The 22,875-nt window shown below is 48.2% G+C and overlaps 1 protein-coding gene and 1 long non-coding RNA gene across 4 annotated transcripts; one reads left to right on the plus strand and one right to left on the minus strand.

Annotated features, from left to right (window-relative positions):
• Positions 1-278: 278 nt before the first annotated feature.
• Positions 279-12,847, plus strand: LOC130537929 (titin homolog). 3 transcript variants are annotated; one of them, XR_008953724.1, is made up of 3 exons: positions 279-437; positions 4,300-4,383; positions 11,464-12,847. XR_008953724.1 is itself a non-coding variant. In XM_057055063.1 (2 exons), the coding sequence occupies exon 2, from the start codon at positions 11,592-11,594 to the stop codon at positions 12,129-12,131; it is 540 nt and encodes a 179-aa protein (XP_056911043.1). In that variant the 5' UTR covers positions 10,747-11,363; positions 11,464-11,591; the 3' UTR covers positions 12,132-12,847. The 3 variants fall into 3 exon arrangements, 1 of the variants encoding a protein (XP_056911043.1); XR_008953723.1 differs by lacking the exon at positions 279-437 and having other exon boundaries at positions 3,511-4,383; XM_057055063.1 differs by lacking the exons at positions 279-437; positions 4,300-4,383 and adding an exon at positions 10,747-11,363.
• On the minus strand, positions 1,809-7,355 carry LOC130537930 (uncharacterized). Its single transcript, XR_008953725.1, has 2 exons — positions 4,863-7,355; positions 1,809-4,736 (listed from the first exon to the last, which is right to left on the minus strand). It is a non-coding gene; the product is annotated as an uncharacterized LOC130537930 (long non-coding RNA).
• Positions 12,848-22,875: the final 10,028 nt, after the last annotated feature.

Genomic DNA, 22,875 nt, shown 5'->3' on the forward strand with positions numbered 1-22,875 from the left:
ATGGGCAGATTTGCCAGGAAGTCACAAGTGTTGCAGCTACCTTTGAGGCAGAAACAGATGGACAGAGAAGCCTTTTTGCTCGTTGGTGTGTGTGAGCGCGCGAATGTAGTACAGCGCACCCCTGAGTGTAAACATATTGACCTGCCAATGGGGTGTCTGCTTCACCAGGCTACCCTGCCGATGGTGTTGGGCTCCAAATTAATCACACATGATGAGATGATTAATCTGGTTTATGTCCCTCTGTCTGTGTGATGTGCGCAGCCATATGCCGTCCTCGCTGTCTCTCCGCCTGGGAACTCGGTCCAGTCTGCCATTCTGGAGACGTGGCGGCGTTCTGTGGACCTGCTTCCTCTTCCTGTGCTGGGCGTCACGTCGGGATTTGAACCTTTTTCTTCTGCAGTTTGGGCGGCTGTTGAGGGTCGGTGTCTCTCTCCAAGGTGCTGAAACACTCACACACACCTCGCCGTGTTCTCTACCTCCTTAAGCTTGGTCCCACTTGGTGTGTCAGGCTAAATATAATATATGTAATATATAACTATAATTCATTACATGCTCTGTGACTGCTGAATTAAAACAATTAGCAAATGTTGTGGCTAACCACCTCAAGCTAGGCCACCTTTTTAATCGTACAGGTTTATTTCATGTAACGACACCAACAACAACTAAAGGAATCATGTGAAATGTTGCAATAATGCATCAGAAATGCTTGACGTTGCACTTTATCTGCGATGATGTCATCATTTGTGTGAGACTTTATTGAAGAACGGAAGATTCAATGGAGTTTCCGACGTTTATATTAAGTGATGTCAATCCCAAGTTAGAAGGGGAATAATCTGGTGAGTGGCCAAAATGATCGGAACACGGGACAGATCTGGACCTTTTCTTCCTCCACAACATGATTTGATGTCATAAAGCTCCTAAAACCGTCCGACAGGTGCAGTGAACACACTTGAACTTGAATTTGTCCACTTTCAGGGCCAGTTCCGTTTACAAAAGCTTTATAATCAGTGGCTGAACAACACGCCGCTTATCATTTCATCATCAACGTGCTCGCTGTCATGTCCAGGTGTTGGTTAAAATACACCTGACAACCTGGGGAGCCAGAGCCAACTGGTTTTTATATTTTACATTTATGAATCTGCTGATCTTTAGAGTCTGCACAGGTGAAGGAACACTGGTTTTTAACGAGCACAGTGTCTCCAGTCTGTTTCCAACCAATATTCCAGGACGCGCAGCCAATAATACGAAGGCCTCTAACATTTAATACCTTCCACGTCCGTCTCGACAACCGCTCCGGTTCTCCACCCATCGCTTTCTTTAATATAGGTCCAGAACTGTGTGGAGGAGAATATTGGACCTTTCTTCAAGGACGGTCGGTTATTTGAGGGATGAAGTCAAGATGATGTATTGGACCAGGTTCATTCCTCTCCTCCCTTTGAAAGGTTTTTTTTTTGCTTTAGCAGTTACGAGGAGGTCAGGTTTAGGGTGGGGGTCGGGCTTTTCTGCCATATTCGGCCACCACGGAGCCTGGTCTTGTTTGCGGTCTCAAACCACCTTTGAGCTCATTATCCCACCTCGAAGCTACTGTCCGTTCTTCTTCTGTGGTTCCCGATGCTGAATACCAGAGTGGGCCGTACATAATAATCCCACTACAGGAGTCAGAGGATCAGAGCGCAGCATGGAGTCTATTAAAGCTGCACTTCAGCCCGGCTTAACAAACCATTCATGACTTGCATACTGCACCAGCATATTTCCCAACACTGTCAAGATGACTGACGGTGGAAGTTAAGACAAAGCTATTAACTGTGTCTGGTATCAGGGGACTGGAACACCCTCCTCTAACCTTTTATTATATTGCTTCTGTCAAAGCGCGTACATTAACACGAATGCCTCTGATGTAATTAACTTTTCTATTAGCACAATGGCCTCAGAGGCAACCCATGCCACATGCTTAAAAAAAGAAGAAAGTTGTTCACTCGGAATACTCGGGCTGTTTCAGACGGCTCACTAATGATCCAGCTATAATTACAATGCAGACAGATGCTTTTGGCTCACCGATCCATCACAAAGACCTCCTGCACAGCGAAGGAGCAGGAGGAACCTCTGAAGTTTCAAAAGCTTCTAAAATGCTTCCTCCTGCCTCTGAAGAGCAGCACCGGGGGAAAAGGACGTTTCCAGCTTGTTGGTGACTGTTGACCTGGTGGGATAATCAGGACGCCTCAAGGTCGTCTGGGTTTTAACGGCCTGCACGTTAAAGATCCAGCTTAGACCGCACGTGTTCATGTTCCACAGGAAACTTTGAGAGACCAAAGAAGAAGAGAAAAAGACGTTTTGTGATAGGGGAGTGTCGGGTGGGGGAGGTTTTTTTTGAGGATCTATTCATAGAGGTGCCGATGCTGAAAATGGATTAACAGAGAGGAAAAGAAAAGACTGGACTAAAGAAGACTAAAGAGGCATTTAGCACAGGTTAAAGCCAGAACTGCATCATCAGGTGGGATTCCTCTGGTTGATGTCTGGCTTAATTCCTTTAAATTTGGGATTTTAATAATGGAATTTGGAGAAAAACAAATCAAAGGAGCAGCTCATTCCTCTCACCAGATCCAGCTCTGCCCTGTGCATTAAGCAAATGAGACAGAGGAATTTGAATAATTAAACACAAAAAAGGGAAAGAACACTCTCTTCTGCTGCCTCCCTTCAGCCGGTGCAGACCTTTGTTAAAGAGGAGGATCTGTTTCCCCTCAGGTGTCTGGCAGGCCGCCTGTCCTCCTCGCCGGTCATCAGACCTTACTTCCATCTGCAGCTCTTGGTTCCCCTCTCACCATGGTCCACAGGCTGGAGCCTCGCGCTCTGGACCAGCATTGGCTTTAATTGCATCACAGAATGTCAAATGAAAAATCAATATTTTATTATTTCCACTGAAAATCCTAAAGGGCATGGATTATTAAATGAATGGAAGAGATCTCTGAAACATAACCCAATTAAGAACTCCCGCGCGCCGCTGGATTTTCACCAGCACGCAAAGAGGGCGGAGCACAAGTCACCGTGCAAGCGGGTCACTTTTGTCTCCCTTGTCTGTCTTTATTTAGAAAACTCATGAGTGGTGATGCGTTAATGTGCTCGGTGCCCCCCCTTCTCATCCCGCTCCCCTCTGGAACCCTCGTCCCCTCCTTTCTCCGTCCGCAATCCCGCCATTGTTGACGTGATCGGGTTTGTATTCCCAACATAATTGGAGGAAGTGCTGCGGTCTAGACAGGATTGACACATCAATTGTTATCTGTCAGCCTGCTTCCGAGATGAGTTCACTGTGAAGAGAGATTTTTCATCTGTGCAAAGTAAATGAAGATAAGAAATGAGGTTTTTTTTGTTTGTTTTTTTGTTTTTATGAAAGTACCAGATAAGGGAAGGAGGCGGAGGAATGAAAGTGTTTATTGGGAGTCATTTGTTCCAATCAGTCGCGCTGATGCGTTCACGGTCACTGTCTCTGGTCCTCCTCACACGTCTGCTGATCTCTGCTGGTGTCTGTCACTAAAGTCTCGTCTTAGGCGACCCGCCGTGCACGCTCACGTGCGTTTTACGTACTTGAGGATCCTTTTTGAACTCTACCTTTGGTTTTGAGGCGTTTCTTCCATCTCCTAGAGAAGGGATCTTTTCATGATTCTGGAAGCAGCAGGAGGCAATTAGACTAATTTAAAATCTGGCGACTTTGCTGGACAAATGATCAGGTCTTAAAAACACAGCAGCAACTCGCGTTCTGACCTGAATTTCAATGAGGAAATCAATAAATTGCTTTGAGTTTCTTATTTAGCACTTTCCTTGTCTGACACCTCATAAAAGGAACTTAAGAGAAACGCTTTGCATAATGCGATCCACCCCGGGCCACTAGGGGGCGCAGAGATAACAACTACGTATTATTTGGCAATCAGAGCGCATGCGTGCGTTTTTTCTCCTTTTAAACAGGATCGTGACTTCCTCTAGGTCGCGGTAAACCATGGAGACACCTTGTTGGTAGAAGCAGCTGTGGAAGTATATGTATTACTTTGGTTATCCCATTGTTTGTATGACATTTGTAACAAAATGAATGATTTAGCTTAGACGTTTGGAAGTAAGAAGAGAACCGGCACAATAGCTTGGTGCTCACATTCCTGCCTAATTGTGTAGAATGCAGCTCAATTTGTCAATATAATTACTCCATAAAGACAAAGGAAATGGAGGGAGGTGACATATGAACTCTGAACGTTTGCATGAAAGGAGCGGAGGAATTAGCTGCTGTTTACAGACCAGAATCCCATCTGTCCACAGGCTTCACTTCTGAGATACGGAGCGTGAAGCCGTTCCAAGATTCAGCTTCTGACACAATCACAATTCACAGGAGCTTCTTGTCAGGTAAGAAGGAACAGGACAAATTTATTTCCTGATACCATCATCTATTATTTGCTCATGGGCTGTCATCTGCTGACTTCCTCTGCTTGCGATGTTTTCTCTGGCTGTAATTGAGTTCGGCATCTGAACAAAAGGTACTTCCACTTCCCTTTTCTCATCCAGGAACTGAAAGGTTTTTCTTTTTAAACCCGAGCAAGAGGCCAGTCACACAAAATCATGATTTACCTGTAATGACCCTCAAAAGTGGACCTTTTCTAGTTAAATGGTTGCTGGTTCTGTTCCTCTCCACCGAAAAAGCCAACAAGACCCGCGCACAAGTGTAGGTCCAATGGAAATGGGACTATTTTCTTCTCCACCTTAGAAAGAGAGAGAGAATTTATCATCAATTATAAAAACTAAAAAAAAATGCACTCAGAGAGCACAGACAGATATATAGAGGAAGTAGTGATACACAACACAACGAGGTTACACAACACACACACCAGTCTCTGGGCCTCTCCAGCTCTGTCTGGACCCAGCATCAACATTTCCTGGGATTTTCAATAAAATCCATTCATAACATTTCAAGAAAAACAGACAGACAGAAAAAAAGACCCCGACTGTCAGATAACTGCCCTGGCAGAGGTAAAAAACCCCAGATGGTAGTTGACAAAAACAAGTGTTAAAACGAACAGTTCTGCCAGGACTACCAGTAAAGTTTGGACGACCGCTCTGCCTGCACGCCCCTCGCGTGAAACTTATTTCGCTGGTTTTTCCTCATGGCCTCTTCTGGAATTAATTAAAATTTTGCTAAATCCATTTGAACCCGATTGGAGGCAGCAGTTAGAGAATAAGGTGAGACTTGTGGATTTATTGAATGGCATTTCAAATGTCACCTCGCGTCACCAGAAAGGCCCTTCATCTATAGTAATTAGATGAATATTTAACAAGCACATTATCTGTTCCTGGCAGCCTAAAAGAGCTGGGAGAGGCGGCCTCGCGGTGTTTATCACGGGCACAATGAGCCATTACAGGTATTGTTTCTGGCTCGCTCTAAAGGTGACGCTCCTTCTCTCCCTGTTGTTTCCACACTATTGATGGAACAATGTGGTCATTTTTCTTCACATGGTAATGGCCAACAAACAACAACAAAGGCTATACATTTTAAATGCCACCATGCTGTTTTCCTCAACTACTTCCTCTGTCTTTCTTTCTTTGTTTCTCTGCTATATATGAACATAATGATGTCTCCTAATATTTTCGTCTAAGTCTGAGGGGAAAAAAAGAAATCCTTCACAAGAGAAAATGAAGTAGACGATGTGGTGTTGTAGTCTTCTCTGTTTGCTTCTGCTGGGTTTGACATTTATGAGTCATTATACAGCTCTGCTCTCTGCGTGAATTGGTTGTTGTGGAATCAACCTGGCGTGTCAAGCAGTGCGATTCCTGATTCCTGACAAAGGACTGCCCTCGGACCTTTCACATCCACACTGACCGACCTGTTCAACACCACGGACAAGCCCCCATCGGTGATGAGCAACGCTCTGACCTCTTGTCCTGACCTGCTCTGACATCATTTTCACAGATGAATGCAGCGTCCGATGACATCGGGGCCTCCGCTGTCTCTTTGAATAGTCCGGAACTGTTTTCCCATTTACACTGATGCAAGTGGCCCAGAAGAAGCAGCCAAGGCTGAGAGGTGTCGCTGGAGCGGCTGTGGTCAATACCCAGTAGGACTGGAAACCAAAGCTCACTTCTACAGTCTGTGGATCATTAGAGCGTCTGTAGATTACACTTCCTGAGCGCCACTCGGTTAAATAGTAGTGTAGCAAATGCTGTTGGCAGCCGTACAATTTTATTGGAAAACATCACATGGGAATATGTTGTTCTTTGGGAGAGAGAACAAAAAATACTCGGAGAAAGACCTGGAAGGATAGTGGAGAGCAGCCAACCTCTGGGGAGAAGTAGGATGCACTCAGACAAAAGAAAAGAAAACCACCTGGGGGAGCTGGGGCAATACAGCGTTGCCCTACCCCAGGCTGGCGGAGACACGAAGGTCAGAAGGTCTGGGTGTGCTTCAGAACCTTTTCAAGGGAAAACAGCAAACTTCTGCTCTTGGTTTACACAAAAACAACATTTTTAATCCCTGAATATGGATCCGGATTGGCTCCTTTCCAAAATGCCCCAGCAACCGTTCCCCGAGGTACCCCTGCACGCGTGCTACGGTTGCTCTAAATGCTTTAGAGTTTTAGTTTCTGGACGTGCACTAGTGGCCTGGCAGTGTTTCATCTGTTCCTCTGTAAAGGAGGTCTTCGAACACAAGGAGGAGGAAACGACCCCGTTTCCAGCAGGTTGATCCCGTGTGAACATGGTCCCGGACCCACGAGCGAGCCTCTGAACGTCACGCAGCCCTGAGTGGAAGCAAACGTTGGGATTCAGTCTGAACGTAGTGAGGGGCATTTCAAACGTGTGGTGCGGCGCTCCCACCGCGTGCGTGCATGCGTGCGTGGCACTCCACACACACGACACCAACCTTTGTGCTCCTGCTGTCAGATCGCGGCTAAAATTGTCGCTGTCTCCCGCAGCAGCGCACCATATCTGCCCAGTCCCAGACCCCTTCTCTTTCAGCGGTGAATTTAGGAGATTTGAGTACAGCCGTACTGTGGAAAATAGGGAAGGGATGAGCCCATTTTCAAATGAATCGAGTTGTCATACAGCGGGGCGAGTGCTCATCATTCCCCACGGTGTGTTTTCCATCTGTGGAGCTGTGTAAATCCAACAAAAGAATAAATAGCTGCAATCGTAGGTCACTCTCTCAAAATGTTTTACCTACCCCCCGGGGAGACTCTGGCACCAGTTTGCGAGTGCTCGGTCTTGTGGCAGCTGCCTCTGACAGCTATCTCCTCTTATTTGCAGGTTCTTGCATATCAATGAACAGAGACGCGTTCGCACCCGCACGCAGCAGGATTAGGAATTGCGATTTGAGTCGGATCCCAGATCAGTTCGAGCGTTCCTCACAGCAGGATTTGAAATGAAGCAAGAGGTATCAACAGTGGTGATTGGACAGCTGCCGCGCCGTTGGCCAGCCTGGTTTCTGACGGGCGAGCAGGAAGATTTGTTGTGCGTCTGCTCGTTTAGCCATTTAATAACCACCTTAACAACACCCACATTTGGACGCATATTTGACATCTGCACAGATATTAAGAGAGTGTTGCCAATTGCTGTCAAGTTGATTCACCTTGTTTGGTTCCTGAGCTAATTGCGAGCAAATTTGGTTTTTTTTTGTTTTAGCCAATGTTGGTAGCTTTTTGGTCAAATGGAGTCACAAAATCACAATTTTATTATTTTTGTCTGGGTCTAAATGTTGCCGCTGCGTCCATGTTTAACCACGGGAACCGCACAGAGCACACTAATGACCAAGGGTTGCTGTGAAATGATACATTTGTTACATGAAAACACAACTTTCAGTGATGCTAAATAGTTATCAGCTATTCCAGACGATGCAGAAACAAACAAAATTATGAAAATCAGGTAATTCTGCTGCAGACTGTGCTATTACCTGCTGGAGGTTATGTGACCGCCAGCCTCTGCCTGCCTGTCTGTCTGTCTGCCTGCCTGTCTGTCTGTCTGTCTGTCTGTCTGCCTGCCTGCCTGCTGCCTGCCTGCCTGCCTGCCTGCCTGCCTGTCTGTCTGTCTGTCTGTCTTAAAAGTTATAAATGGATTTTAATGATATTTTCAGGAAATTCTGATAATGGAAGGGCCAATAAAGAGATGAATACATTTTGGTGTCCTTCTGGTTTCTAGAGGAAAATGAGATGCTTCTTGTCAATAAAACGGTAATTTTGTGGCTTTAATGAATAAACAAGTCTTTTGGTAGAGATGATTCATTTATGGTCATTGTAGTTTCGTCCATCAGGGAATCATTTTGACTCTGAACCCCCCCCAGGTCTGAAAATATCTCTTCATAATGGTGCCTCTCACACCTGATGTAGGCCCAGTGTTTAGACTGTTGCTGCACACACACACACACACACACACACACACACACACACACACACACACACACACACACACACAAATCTTGGCTCTTGTATCTCAAAGTTTAATGTCCGAGATTGGTCAATAAAGACATTTAAAAAGAGAAAAGAATTAAAAGCTTTCCGGCTCATTTCTATGCCTGCGCGTAACCTCCGTCCCAATCCATCGCCCTTGGTATTGGCATTAATTGCTTGAGAGGGAAAAGTAATTATCTCAGGTAATTATTACACATGGTAGAGTGAGAAAACACACGGGGCTCCTCTTTTGGCTCCCTGCAGGCGGAGGTAAAGAGAATTTCGCCTTTAACGGGTTCTAATTGCAGGGGTTGGGCTCTCGCCGCTTTAAGCTCTCACGGATCAAGGATTTAAATTACACACACAAACACGAGGACGCGCACGCGGCGACACTGACACATTCACCTCTGTGTGTTATCTAACCATCAACAGTAAAGTTAAGGAGACCCACAAGGAAACCAGCACTTTTAATGAAAGAAAGAAGCTCCAGCACGTTCTTATTTTAATTAGCTGAAAACCTCATTCCAGGTAATTAAAATGTGTTTTTGTGGGACATCCTGAGCTGATCGCAATTGATGAATGTTGTCGTTAAGTCCTGTGAGATCACATCTACACTCATCCCACAAAATAAGCATTAAAATATGACAGCTGTACAAACAATCATCTCTGGAGACGAGGCCAATGTGCGTCTTAGCCTCCGCATGTGTGAAGACACGCTAGCACGTCTGTGCTCCGCGGGTCACCCGCCGCCGTTATTACCCACAAACACTCTCAAGGGTTCATCTGCATGAGGCTGTTCTGCATCTTTGGCCAGTACACGAACGGAGCCACAAAAACCCAAAAGTCTGCTTTTTGCTAGCGATGATCAGCGCCTGTGCACACGCACACGTCCTACCCCTACCCCAACCCCAACCCTACCCTTACCCCTATCCCTGACCCTACCCCTAACCCTAACCTTACCCCTACTCCTAACCCTAACCCTAACCCTACCCCTACCCCTACCCCTAACCCTACCCCTAACCCTACCCCTAACCCTACTCCTACCCCTAACCCTAACCTACCCCTACCCCTAACCCTACCCCTAACCCTACCCCTACCCCTAACCCTACCCCTACCCCTAACCTACCCCTAACCCTAACCCTAACCCTACCCCTACCCCTAACCCTACTCCTAACCCTAACCCTACCCCTAATCCTACCCCTAACCCTAACCCTACCTACCCCTACCCCTAACCCTACCCCTACCCCTAACCTACCCCTACCCCTAACCCTACTCCTAACCCCTACCCCTACCCCTACCCCTACCCCTACCCCTACCCCTAATCCTACCCCTAACCCTACCCCTAACCTAACCCCTACCCCTAATCCTACCCCTAACCCTACTCCTAACCCTATCCCTACCCCTGACCCTACCCCTAACCTACCCCTAACCCTAACCCTAACCCTAACCCTAACCCTAACCCTAACCCTAACCTTACCCCTACTCCTAACCCCTACCCCTAACCCTACTCCTAACCCCTACCCCTACCCCTAACCCTAACCCTACCCCTACCCCTACCCCTACCCCTCGCAGGCTGCTCATTCTCATCAACACCTTCTGAAAGAACTTCCAACAAAAGGCCTCTGCAGTGTGTAAAAAAGTGTCGCAGCGTAAGCAAAGGCTCGGATAAAAACGCCAAGACTGGGCCTGAGGGGCTCCAGCACCACCTTATTGGTGCCCCACATGGAGGCAAATTCACTTTAAAGAATCAATTCACAGCGAGGCTCTTGTAAATTGGCTTTGGAGGTATTAGAATTTGCTTCTTGAATCTGATGTGGGCCCAACTACATCTGGTGAAGAACTTGTACTTGTACGTCATGACCACCATCTGGAAAATGAAGTTAGCCGTTCTAACCTGTAAGGCTGAACAATAGTTGACAGCAGCTCACAGCAGCATGTGGGGCGTCTGTCTGACAGCGTGGTTATTTTAAACCCCGGTGACATCAGGAGGAGCAATAACTGATCAAATTAACTGTCTACGCTGCCCCCCCCCCCCCCCCCCCCCACACACACACACACACTGTTGGATGGTAATTAAGTGATTTTATACAAGTGCTGCCTGAATGTGCAGCTTGAGACTAGAAATGAGACAGTTTCTGCACAGATGACAGACAGGAAGCGCATAAACGAGTGTGTTTCTATAAGAATCTATAGAAACTGTTCCGGACAGTTGGTCCAAAGGGAGCAAAGTTTCTGCAAAATGCTGTCTGAGCAACTTTAGCGCCGGTTCAATCAGGGTTACAAGGATTTCTGTTTGAATTTGAGTCAATTATTTATTCAGCGGGGCAATGAAAGAACGACCAGTATAGAAGTCAAAGTTTGAAAATACATTCAGCTGGATAGAAAACCTGGCTGGGTTGTTGCCCTTGAGGACCGGCTTTGATCATTCCTGGATAAAAGCAACAGGTTAAGTGTCACAAAGGATCACCAAGGAGACGGCCTGAACGTAGCGGGCCAACCATGAAACCAACTCTGCTCCATTTAAAGGGCACCAAACACCTAGAAGCCCCCTGAGAAAAGCAACAGCAGGAAATTGCGGAAGCCTTTCCACTGTGGAAATGGGCCGACACTCAACGGAGGAAACACACACTCAGTACACAAGACGGGTGTGAATGGAGACGCATATCACCATGGCAACAGTAGGGAGCGCTACTGTAGGGAGCCTGCGTATTCCTCCGGGCCTCAGACTGGATGATAATCTCTTAGTTACTGAGCCTGGTGGCTTTTCTCAAGACTCTCGTTTTATTCCAACAACAGCTGCTACTCGACCATGTTTAGCTGCCGTGGCGATGAGACAGTGAGACGTTGACCGTCGGATGGAAACAGCAAACAGGAAATCCCAACCCTACAAATGGGTTCGAGCCTTCCAGTATGGGCCGGATCTCACGTGATCCCACTCTTAGAATTACATTTCAGGTGGTAAAAGCTGGTGTTTGGCTTAGAAAGCCACATTTCTGTGTTGTGGTCCTGTTTTTGTGTTGTCACTCAGACTTCTCACCTCCTCCTCTACCTGCAGGAGCGGCATTTAGGGGCGGGGCTATCTCTGGGAGCGCTGAGCCTCTGGCACACCTGCAGCTCCTTCTGCCTAAATTGGCTTCCTACTGAAGCTCTCCCCTCTTTGTCTCTGGTGCCGGATTGTTGCCCATGCTTCAGCACCTAGCTCCAGCTCACGGAGATCTCCAGCCCTCAGAGATCTCCAGCCCTCAGAGATCTCCAGCCCTCAGAGATCTCCAGCTCGCAGAGATCTCCAGCCCTCAGAGGTGTCCAGCTCACAGAGATCTCCAGCCCGCAGAGATCTCCAGCCCTCAGATATCTCCAGCTCGCAGAGATCTCCAGCCCGCAGAGATCTCCAGCCCTCAGAGATCTCCAGCCCTCAGTGATCTCCAGCTCGCAGAGATCTCCAGCTCGCAGAGATCTCCAGCCCTCAGAGATCTCCAGCCCTCAGAGATCTCCAGCTCACAGAGATCTCCAGCCCTCCGAGATCTCCAGCCCTCAGAGATCTCCAGCCCTCAGAGATCTCCAGCCTCAGAGATCTCCAGCCCTCAGAGATCTCCAGCCCTCAGAGATCTCCATCTCACAGAGATCTCCAGCCCTCAGAGATCTCCAGCCCTCAGAGATCTCCAGCCCTCAGAGATCTCCAGCTCACAGAGATCTCCAGCCCTTCACCTCGTGTTATTCTCCTGAGCAGTACGTTTTCAGTACCTTGTTGCTGTTTTCAGTTGTACTTTTCTCGACGTTTGTTCCCATTTCTTGGTGATTTTTAGTTCGTTTCCTGTTGCTACTTTCTTAGAGCTTTTTGTTGTTACTTTGTTTGATCCTTCATTCTGAGAACTGTCTCTCTTTGCATTTTTTGGCAACAAAGAACCTTTTGTTTCACGCTCTGCATCTGGGTCCTGGCCTCCTTGACTCCAGCGTAACATCATACATCTGCTTGGAAATCTGTAAATCCTCTTATTTACATGAAAGAGGGGAAAAGGGTCTTTGTTGCCTTTCTGAGAGATTCAAAGACAGGATTAAAACTCAGAAGTTAATTTATAGTCACCTGTCGCAGCTCACCTGAGGAAGAGGAGGAGGAGGAGGAAGAGTTCCACAGACCATGACAACATTGCTCATTTTCCTCCTGCTGTTTGGGGTAAGAGCCATGATTTATTCATTCCGAGTCACTTTGGGTTCCGCCAGTTTTCCCTTTTTAATCAATGTTGAGATAAGCAGGAGCCGCGTTTTTATAATTCATCATCTCTAATTCCTGATTCCCTTTAATGGCCTAATTCTGCACGTTCTCGGTGTGAGCGGAGGCGTATTAATGTGTGGAGATGTTTGTGTTCTTCCCTGTAATTCCCAATTCATGCCACGTGGCCAGTGGTCATTGTTATGTGCATTAAAATGGATGTTACATCAGATATCCGGAACGCTGAGATGAATCCGTTCCCAGTTCAGTACGCGGCTGAAATCGTAACGTTTGCTGGCGGCGATGGAGGTGGTGGGGGGGGGAACGCCTGTTTAATTTCTAAAAAATGGCGAATGTGAGTGAACACACGACCCTCGGCGGGAGTTGGGTGGCTGATTTACCGCCGCGTGTCCATTCTTCTGTCACCGCTCAACTTACTAAAGACTCTGCGTTCGGCCTCGTTGTGGCTCTGATGTTCACATTCAATCTCCAGGCTTTGTTTTCTCACGTGGACTTATGTGGCAGATGCTCCTAATTTCCCCCTGACCTGTCTCCATTTGGCCCTGAATGCGTTATTACACTTTAGATTAAACCAATAAAGGCTAAGAATTCAAAGGCTTCTCCATTTAACCGCTCCTTTCATTCGTATCCACGCCGGTGAAGCACGGAGCCTCGCGCTAAAGGGATGGAGATTGAACCGCCTGAGACTTTATTTTACTGCTTATGAATAGGAAGTAACATGAATGCAGACCATTGTTGGCCGTCTGATTACTGTACTCTTGATCGGTTCCAGCAGCGTGTCGCTGCAGACGAGTATTAAAGAAACGCTCCTGCGTCAGCCATTGTTCATGTGAGGTAAGAGCCAGTATGTTCTTACAGCACGTCCCACGCCTCCCCGTTACACCCTTAATTACCACCAAAGGGAGAATTTATTCCTCAAACCCTCCCAAAGAAGGCAACAGCCGTTTACTCTTCTACTAATGGAGGAACGCGTCGCCGCAGCCTTCGTTGCTTTTAGAATTAAAACCAAGTAAAATAAGGATTTAAGACTGAAGTTGTCCGGTAATAATGTGCTAACACTGAGAGGTGGGACCTGCTAAAGGTTGCGTAATTGAGTGGGAATAACAATGGAAGGTTTTAGTCTGTTATTCAAACATTGATGACGTGATTCCACCATTGTCCTCGCTCCTGTTGGCCGCTCCTCTTTTCCTTCTTGATAATTAGCCATGCTGGGAATACGAAATTCTGATCGCCAATGGCAAATGACTGAGGGAAACCCCACATGGGTGGAAAACCGGAGTGGCTTGGAATCTGCCGCTGGTTTGGGATGACACGGTGGGACACGGCTGCTTCCGGTTTGAGTGTGCTGCCCTCTGGTTTGGCGCTGCTGCAAATGTTTCAGCCGGAATAATGAGCCAGAGCCGAATGCTAATCGAGGACGTCGGCCTGAAATGGACAACACTTATCCAAATTCCAAATGGGGGCGGCAACAAAATAGGTGCAGTTCATGTTGAAACAAAGGCTCTTGAGCGGTGCCTGAGATGGTGTCGGACTAACATTTAGTAGCCCGTCGTCTCTCCGAGTGAGACAAAAACCCCAAAAAATGAAATGCCAGAGGGCGGAGATGTCGCTTGGCTCTAAATATTTTTTGATGTGCAGCGAAGCTCGAAATGGCACAAAAATATGCCAAGACGGGACACTCGGAGACAATCACGAGGATGTTTCAAGTGCGCTCAGCTCTTAGTGTCATCACAGAAGCACCATCCACACAGGCGGGTTCCCTCTGACAGCAGGATCCAGCAGGATCCAGTCTCAACATGGAGAAAACCGGATTCCGCTGCGCCGTGCACGTGCACGTGCACTTTAATATAGCTTTACTATAGGATCTCCCATCTGGGAAAGAGCGGAAGCTGATGTCGCTCCGTTCGCCCCCCATGTCACAGCTCCAGGGGTCGGGGTCAGGGTCAAGGTCGGGGGGGTACAAACCTGCTGTTTAGGCAGCATTTGTGAGATATAGCAATGGCTCTTATATAGTGATGTATAGAAATGTATTTAAATGTATCTCAGTGTTCAAATGCATCAAATTTCCAGACATTCCATGAGAGCAAAAGCAGAGAGAATTCCAACATAAACCCAAGCCAATGAAAATCTTTTCATTTCTATAGAATTTGCACATCCAAATCATCCTGCAGCACGACCAGAACATTAAACCGAGACGCGATATCACACCCAAGTGGAGAGTCGCAAAGTTCCGAAAGCCGATTACGCCCTCAGACTCTGAGCCAAATAGGTCTGATACCCGGCGCTCGGGAGCAGCGGGGTTGTGTATTCACCGATCTCCGCACCGCTCGTTTTGTTGAATGTGCTGTCAGAATCCACCAGCTACGACTGAGCAGAGCCTAATGATCTCCAGCGCTCCCAGTTCATTTTAGTTCGGAGTGATACATGGAAATTATTGCAGTGTTTACTTGTACGAATTTGGGAAACCTTTCTTCCGCTCTGCTATCAATTTACAGCGAGCCGGCTTAGCCGAGCTAACTCAAGCATGGCCGAGGAGGAACAGCCCATAGGAGTCACTTCTGCTGAACACACACACACACACACACACACTTGTGCTTCTACCTTTGCGAGGACTTCCATAGACATCCCAACCAACCCACTAATCCTCACCCTAACCAGAGCCCAATTGCACCTTAAAACTTAGTCTTATCCCTGAAACAGCCCTTTGAAAATGTCCTCACTTCTCAACAATGTCCTCACTTTGCTAGTAGAATGTGTACTTTGGCACTCAATATGTAGCCAATAGAAGGACACACACAGACTCAGTATGTTCGGGCTGGTCTGCTGCTGCTGCTCCCTGTAATGAGCCTTAAGGCCATCTGCAGCCATCTTTGGCAAAAACAACAAAACAAATGTGCAATTTCTATTGGCCAACAGAACATTTAAGTTTCTATAAGTGCTGTGTTTATCAGTTCCAAATTTATGCAACAGCTCTTGATGTATTATTCATCACCATGATGGATTTGACCATAAACAGATTTTTCTTTCTATATTCTGTCCATCAGAACACAGAACAACAGTTCAACAAAATGTTTTGTGCGTTTCCTCTCCACCACTCTGAGAGAAGACGTGCGTTTCAAGCAAAACAGCCAAAAATGTCAACGTGGATTGACCAGCTATGGGGAAGAAAGGCGGTTTCCTGCCTGTGAGACTTCATCCAAACCCCCCAACAGATGGCATCATCAGGCTGTAACCCTCCAGAAACAGTTGCTGAAAGTCTTCTTCTCTGACTGAGGGCGGCGAGCGTTCTCTTCCTGCCTGCGCCGGGGTTCGGTGCTCCCCGTCATCAGCCGTCGCGTTTGTTCAGACGTTGCGGCGCTAATATCAATCAGGCAGCGCGTCAGCGGCTCCGTCGTCAGCAGCAAACGCGTGAGCGGATGGATGCTCTTTCTCTTTAACCAGCACCAACGTGGCAGCAGTCAAAAATATTGGCAGCTGTTCCTGTGATCATCTTTGATTAAATGCTATCGGTGCGTAGGATAACGTGTGCCTAGCGCCAAGAGCTAAATGAGAGCTAGCCGTGTGATGTTTCCGTTCAGTGGTGTGACATGTGACACTGTGGGTTCCCCAGGTCAACACACACCAGTGATGAGGCTTAATGACTTGACCTTCAATATTTGGTCATCTGAGACTTTTCGAAGACGTTAAGTCCCAAAGACCATATTGATATACCCGCTTAAGCCTGTTAATATTGGGCTTAAGCTACGATGGGACACATGCAAACACAACCAGTTAGCTCAGAGCAAACTGGTAGCCTCAGTGAGAGGATGGCGGAAACCCTCCTCCTGTTTGTTTCATCAGCATCATCACCTCAAAAGAACTTCCAAGTCCGACTGAGGACCATGGGTTTGAGTCTAATATCCAGAACCACTTTTGGACGAAGAAGGCGAACACAATACATCGACTATAAAAGTCCTGACTGGCCTGAGCTTTCCCAGCACAGACTTCCCAACGTTATTCCTGGCTGATTGCTTTTTCTGTGGGTTGTTCAGCTTCTGCTTATTGCTTGACTCTGACCACCAGGGAACTTCCATTACTGTGTATCACCATCTGTAACCTGCTTACTTCCATAAAAACCTTGGGCCAAACCTAAATATAGCTGTTTATGGCTGCTGTGAAACGCTCCTCGTGAATCACTCTCACACATTCGCAGAGGCACCTTAAAACTCCCAATCAGTCCTCACTTTAATGCCTGTTTTTAAAATCCCGTAGCTATATCAGCATTCCCACTGCTGACCCCTCGTTTTCCTGCTCACAGTCTTCCGACAGAGCTTTGGTTTCACTCCAGACCAGGATCCCGGCAGACGTCACTGTAGAGTCGACCCCTAAAGTTGTACTGTTGCCTCATCGGCTCACGCCCTCTGGTCAGGTGCTGGTCCTGAGCAGGCACGCCCAAACCCGGTCCTGGATTTCCAAAATCTTCCATCCCACTGAAGGCACTTTTAACTGGGTCGGACTGAAAAGCCGGCTGGATCGTGGCCGAGGCCTGGCTTTGGACGTGGTGTTGAGGCCTTAAAGATGAAATCACGTTTGGATTTACCTCAAAAATGCAGTTTATCGTAGAGAAACCTGCAGAAACCGGATCCAAGGGCCTCCTCGGGACTGATGCCACCGGTCCAAATAAAGAAGTCGTAAACATGCCGGTTGGGATCGCCGCAGAATCGACTCCGGGATCGGTCCAGGTTTGTCTTTGACATAAAGACAACAGTCGCGGTGAGGAAATGACATCCTGATAAATATGCGCCCCCACCGGGGGGTGGGGTGGGGGGGGCTGATGCCCAGGCGGGGGCTCGGGTCTGAAGACTCCTGTATTCAGCAGCTGCCGTCGCTCCATGCCGCTGCAATTCCCCATCATAATAACTGTAAAATTTAACGGGGCAAAGACGGATGCGTGGATGTGTCGGCACGTGGACGCGCGCGCCCCCTCCCAGGTGAACGCTAAAGAAAACAGAGCGCGGCCGAAATGTCCAGATTTATAGTCGGGGCTTTCAGGAGACGCCACCACCCAGGATCTCTGAATATTGCAGCGCCTCCTCCGTGCGTGCGCCTCAATATGGATGCGGACGCCTCCCGCCCGTCTCGCTGGGCGGCCTCCGCCCGTCTCTCCGTGCTGTAATGCTGCTTTTCACCCTCTGTAATGATTTTTTTCGGCTTGTTTGCAGCCTGTTGTCGTTATCCGGCAACCACAGCGGTCATTAGTGTGGCGAGCTGCTCTGTGCGGACCAATAAAGAGGGGCCTTAACAGCGTGGCGGGCTGGTAAAAGGGGTAAGAGAGGGTCTGATGGATGAGCGCCCCTTGATTTAGGAGGGATGGAAACAGGTGATCACTGAGAGCCAACGGGTGAAATGGGCCGAGGAGGGTAAGAATAGGTGAAAGGAGATAAATGTGCGTCACGAGGGGGGAACGGCTGCATGCTGATAATAAATGGCGCCAGATGAAAGTGCGCCGGGGAAGGAAATATGGATAAGAGAAGCGCGCACGTGTGAGGAAAGATCAAACCTCGCTCCAAAGGACAACACTGATATACGATTACAAGATGATATTATTAGAAGCTCTTCATCACCCTCTGCTGTCTCGGCCTCTTCTCCTCCGTCTAAATTACCCTTTCCCGTCTCCAGTTTCCTCCCGTCTCCTGTTCACGTGCTGCAGGACCTGCTGATGACTCTCTGTTCTCTGTCCTTTAACACCATTGTCCCCCCCCCCCCCCAGTTCAAACTGATCTGTCTCATCAAATGTGTCTCCTCGAGTCTCCGAGGTGCAAACGGGACGCGGGAAACTGGAGTGTCGACCGGCAAAATGAGGATAAATGGGATGAATTTTGAAGCAGCTTCACTATTCTAACCCTAACCCCCCCCAAAGCCCCCCCCCCCCCCAGAGGGGGTAGCTTCGTCACTGAGGGTGACAGCTGAACACCAACAGCTTTGTATCGAGACATCAGCTGATCGAAGTACAGTGCAGCACCAAGATGGGTGACAGGACTTCCAAAAACCCCCCCACTTCATTTGCACCCCCCCCCCCCTCCAGATTCGCCTGTAACGAAGAAGCATCAGGAAATATCAACCTCCCAGCGAACCTTTAAATGCCAGCCATACAGATCAGTAACTTTTAATGAACTCCTCCCCGCCTGGATGGATCCCTGCCGCCCTCTGCACGCTCCCGAGGAGGCGGGAGGAGCCTCCTGAGCCTGGGAATGAATCACCGGACGGATCGTAGATAAATGACAACCCTGGTTTGAGTCCGTCTCCTGGTCCTACGTGGAGATGGAGCAGATATATGGAGGATGAGGGCGGAGCCATCCCCAGAGCCCAACCCCCTATAAAAGACGTGATACCTGCTCTAATCTAGCTGCATTTGCATATAAGTGGGCTAAACGAGTTCCCATTCTAGCCAAAGCTGTAGGAAAATAATGAGCCCCTTTTAAGGAAAGCCCCTTTTCTCATTGCTTGGCTCCAGCAGTTCATTCCCTGGAGCATTTCCTGTTGATCGAGGGCGACAGGGCAAATGTGCTGCTCAGGATGGGGCTGTCCCTTATAGAGGGAAGCTTCCAGGTCTGATTCGCAGCTTTAGGCCGTCTTGGGTTTGTTCGTTGCTCTGCTGGGTTTCGCTTCCTCCTCGCCAGTCACAGGAACGTGTTCACGTCTTTCCGAAGAGCCGGAGCACCCGTTTCCTTGTTTAGGAAACATGAAAACCTGCGGAGGTGTAGCAGCATCTTTAAAACTCGAGGGTATTCAGAATTCATTGGAGCTGTTGCCTCATTTTCACATGGCAGCACGCAGCTTCTGGACTTGCTTCCCGGTATTCCCTGTTTCCCTCCACAGTGCAGGCGGGCAAAATCTCTCTGGATTTAGATTTTTGTTCCGTCTCATCAGAAACTGGGCTCGCACTCGCCGTGACCCCTGTCAGGAATGAACCAAGATTACTTATTAAAACGATGCCGCTCTGACTCAAGCATTTCTCCATTTTGGTGCCGTTTGAAAGCGGCAGATGCTCCTCACGCATGCGTTCACGCTCCCGCACGCGCTAACGGCTCCGCCGTGGCCTCTAAACTCAGTCAGCCTGGTGAGGAGGAGGATTGCCAGCAGTAGGAGCCCATCATCATCATCTGGACCCCCGTCATAAACCCGAGCTTTACTGCCACTCTGGGTCGCTGCTCGTTCTCAGACACCTGTGTCCAGAAAATACTCACGTAACCATCGGGGTCGTTTCAGGAGGCCGGGAAGTGGAAGGTTTGGAGAGTGCTGTGGCAGAAGGAGGACGACAACAAATATTAATGGACGACCTCACGGGACGGAAGGACGACTCCGTCATCCGCGACCTTTCCGGAAAGTGCTCGCACAGCAGTCATTTCAAATGACAGCTTTTATTTTGAAAAGGTCCGCCGTGGTGAAAGACAGCAGACTCTCACTTTTCCTTTGTGCGACATGAAAGAGGAAAGAAGAAGAGAGCGGGAGACGGTTCAGATGTAAAAAGCATCGTTAGCGGGGCTAGCAGGAACAAAAGGAGGCTAAAGCGCCTAAAGTTAGCTGCCTGACCTGAAAGTTGCTAAAAAAATAAAAGAAACCCACTATCATCTATAAAAGATCCAAGGACGGCCCAGAGGGAAGCACTCGCATGTATAAACGCTGGCAAGAGCTGTCACCCCCCCCACCCCCCAACGTTGGCTCTGTTTGCAGAAACGTAGCTTGGGGATTCATCATCTGGGCACATGCTCCTTTTGTGTTTAAGTTCTTTGAAAGGAAAAAAAAAAAAAAAAGGACGCAGAGCCACCAGGGAGGCCGTGGAGCCGCGTTATTGAACAAATAATTAATTCGCATCCCAATTCTGCGGAAAAGTGATGCGGGACAATCAAATGCAGCGTTTGGCCTCACAAGGTGAGTGCCTGAGATGTTTGTGATGGGGATGAGAGCTCCCGCTGGCCGTCACGTTCCCTGCAGGCGTCAGGAGAATTGTTCTGAGTTGAGTGGTGGATCATTTCCCTCACAATGTGACCACATTCCAAAGCAGAAGAGCCGGAAGTTCTCATCTCACGGAGGCATTTACCTCAGCGCTGCTGTAAGTGTAGCTGATGCTAGCTGATGCTAGCTGATGCTAGCGCTTCAGTGACGCCAGGACACGTTTGAGCTCCTCAGACCTGGAGAGGATACAGCATCTGCTTTTATTTGACAGGAATTAAAGCCATAAACGCTTCCCAGAACTGGACGTCCTTCAGGAATAAACATGCTGTTGTTAGACGCAAAGATAAATATTGGTCCAGTGCAATTTTGGAAGTACTTAGCAAAGAAGGGCTCACGAGTACAGATCGTTTTAGGCTTTTAATGAAGCGGGGTTACAAATGTTGAGTTTGTTTTGAAGTAGCTCAGTATTCAAACCAACGCTAAAAAACACAGTCGGATGCATCTAGCGTGTAAAACCAGGAGGAAATATGGTAGAATTCCGACAACAATCCTTCTTTTTTAAGAGAAATGAGCCATTTCCCCCCTCAGCATTCAGTGTCAACAAAGGAGAACTATTTGTGATGACATTTATTTTCTTCATCCTTTGAATTTTTCTCCTTTTTTACTAAAAATAAAAGCTAAAGACGGCAAATTCCCAAGCATTGTGACCTTCCTTTGCACAGATAACATTTTTTTCCATGATCACAGAGTGGCAAACACTTAAAGCTAAGAAGGGGATAAGAACAGCTATTAGCAGCTGCCGCTCTGAAGTGGGCATCTCCAATCACGCAGAGACTCACCGTAGCAACGCCACAGAAGGCTGGACGGTGCGCTCCAGCATCCCTCTGCCCACCGCCGCCCCTAAACAACTGCGCAGCAGCACTGATTTGACACGCTAACACACGCTAAGCCCTCGGCTCAGCTCAACAGCCGTCGTCTGGCTCAGCTCTCCTGTAAAGGCTCTTGCTAACAGCTGTGTGGTGACGTCAATAGTTCATTATTTCATTGATGTTAAATTAAATGTTGGAGTAAAACACGTTTTTTTGTGCTCAACTTGAGTGGCAGGTTTTGTTGTGGCACGACTGTCTGACCTTTGACCTGAGCGTTGGGAGTCATCGGGCGTCATCAAAGCACCAAAGAGAGGATCAAAATCACCTTTCTGCTAACTCCATCTGACGTCACTGAAGACGCCACTTTATCTTTCACGATGGGTTCTTGGACTGTAAGTCTGGGAATTTAATAACGGCTCTTTTATATATTTACTGTCCATTTCTGAAGGGGAAAATCTAATAAGCGAAAGAGACGCAGACTCTGGTTTTTAATGCGAGTTCATTTGTTCAGGACTGCTGTCGGACGGCTTCTGTTCATCGTGACAGATGAAGGATTTCAACCTTTTTGGCGTGGACATGCATGTTGTGCATGTTTGAACAGTTTTCCTTTAATAAAGGCTTAAATCCCAGTTACTTTGCAGGCCTGATTTAGGAAGCGTTAGCATTAGCTCGATCGTTCAGCCTGTGCTGGTGCTGCTGCTGGATTTTCAGGCTCCCTGACACCTTAAGACATTCAAAGCCCCCCCCCCCTTCTTACTTTGATTAAGTGTGATGATCGACTTGTCAGTTTCCCCCCGAGGAGCAAACTCTGGACCAATACTTGTGATTTAGCCGCCGCCGCCGCCGCTCGCTCCCCTCCAGCTCTTTCTCTCGCTCCTCCGACACAAGAGCCTCGGCCTGTGGGGATGCTTTTCTTTTGGCCGATGGATCAGAAGAATGTGGACGTGCGAATGCGTCTCCCCCCCTCTCCTCCCGTGCGCGCTCTCCTTCACGCTGTGTGAGGAATTAATGGCTTTGCAGCGGCCCATCGGCGCCGCCGGACACATGGGGAGGAAACATAAGCGAGGGAGGAAGCTAAACTCGATCGGCGTGCACGTGTGGAGCCGCCGAGGAAGAGGGGCTGATTGGGAACGGTGCGGCGGTGAAAGAAGATCAGGCTGATGCTGAGTCAGATCGCTGATATTGCAGCAGCAGGTAATTTTATTTTGGCTTCCCAGCAGAGACCAGAGGGAAGGAAAGTGAGATTTGAACCCTCCCTGCCCCCACTGCCTTCACCTCCTCACATTCAAGTAGAGGCACATCTGCTCCTTCTTCCCTTTCTGTCTGTCGCCCACACCTGCTGTACATGCTGACACAGGTGAAGCTGGATGAGACAACACCAAATGGAGAGGAAAAGAATTCAGAGGGAGGGAGGGAGGGAGGGAAGGAGGGAAGA

The sequence above is a fragment of the Takifugu flavidus genome, chromosome 14, assembly GCF_003711565.1.
Source record: "Takifugu flavidus isolate HTHZ2018 chromosome 14, ASM371156v2, whole genome shotgun sequence".
Taxonomy (NCBI): Eukaryota; Metazoa; Chordata; class Actinopteri; order Tetraodontiformes; family Tetraodontidae; genus Takifugu; species Takifugu flavidus.

What these genes read in the sequence shown, in the direction of transcription:
- LOC130537929 (XM_057055063.1), top strand. Translation starts at nt 11,592, where the DNA reads ATGCTTCAGCACCTAGCTCCAGCTCACGGAGATCTCCAGCCCTCAGAG.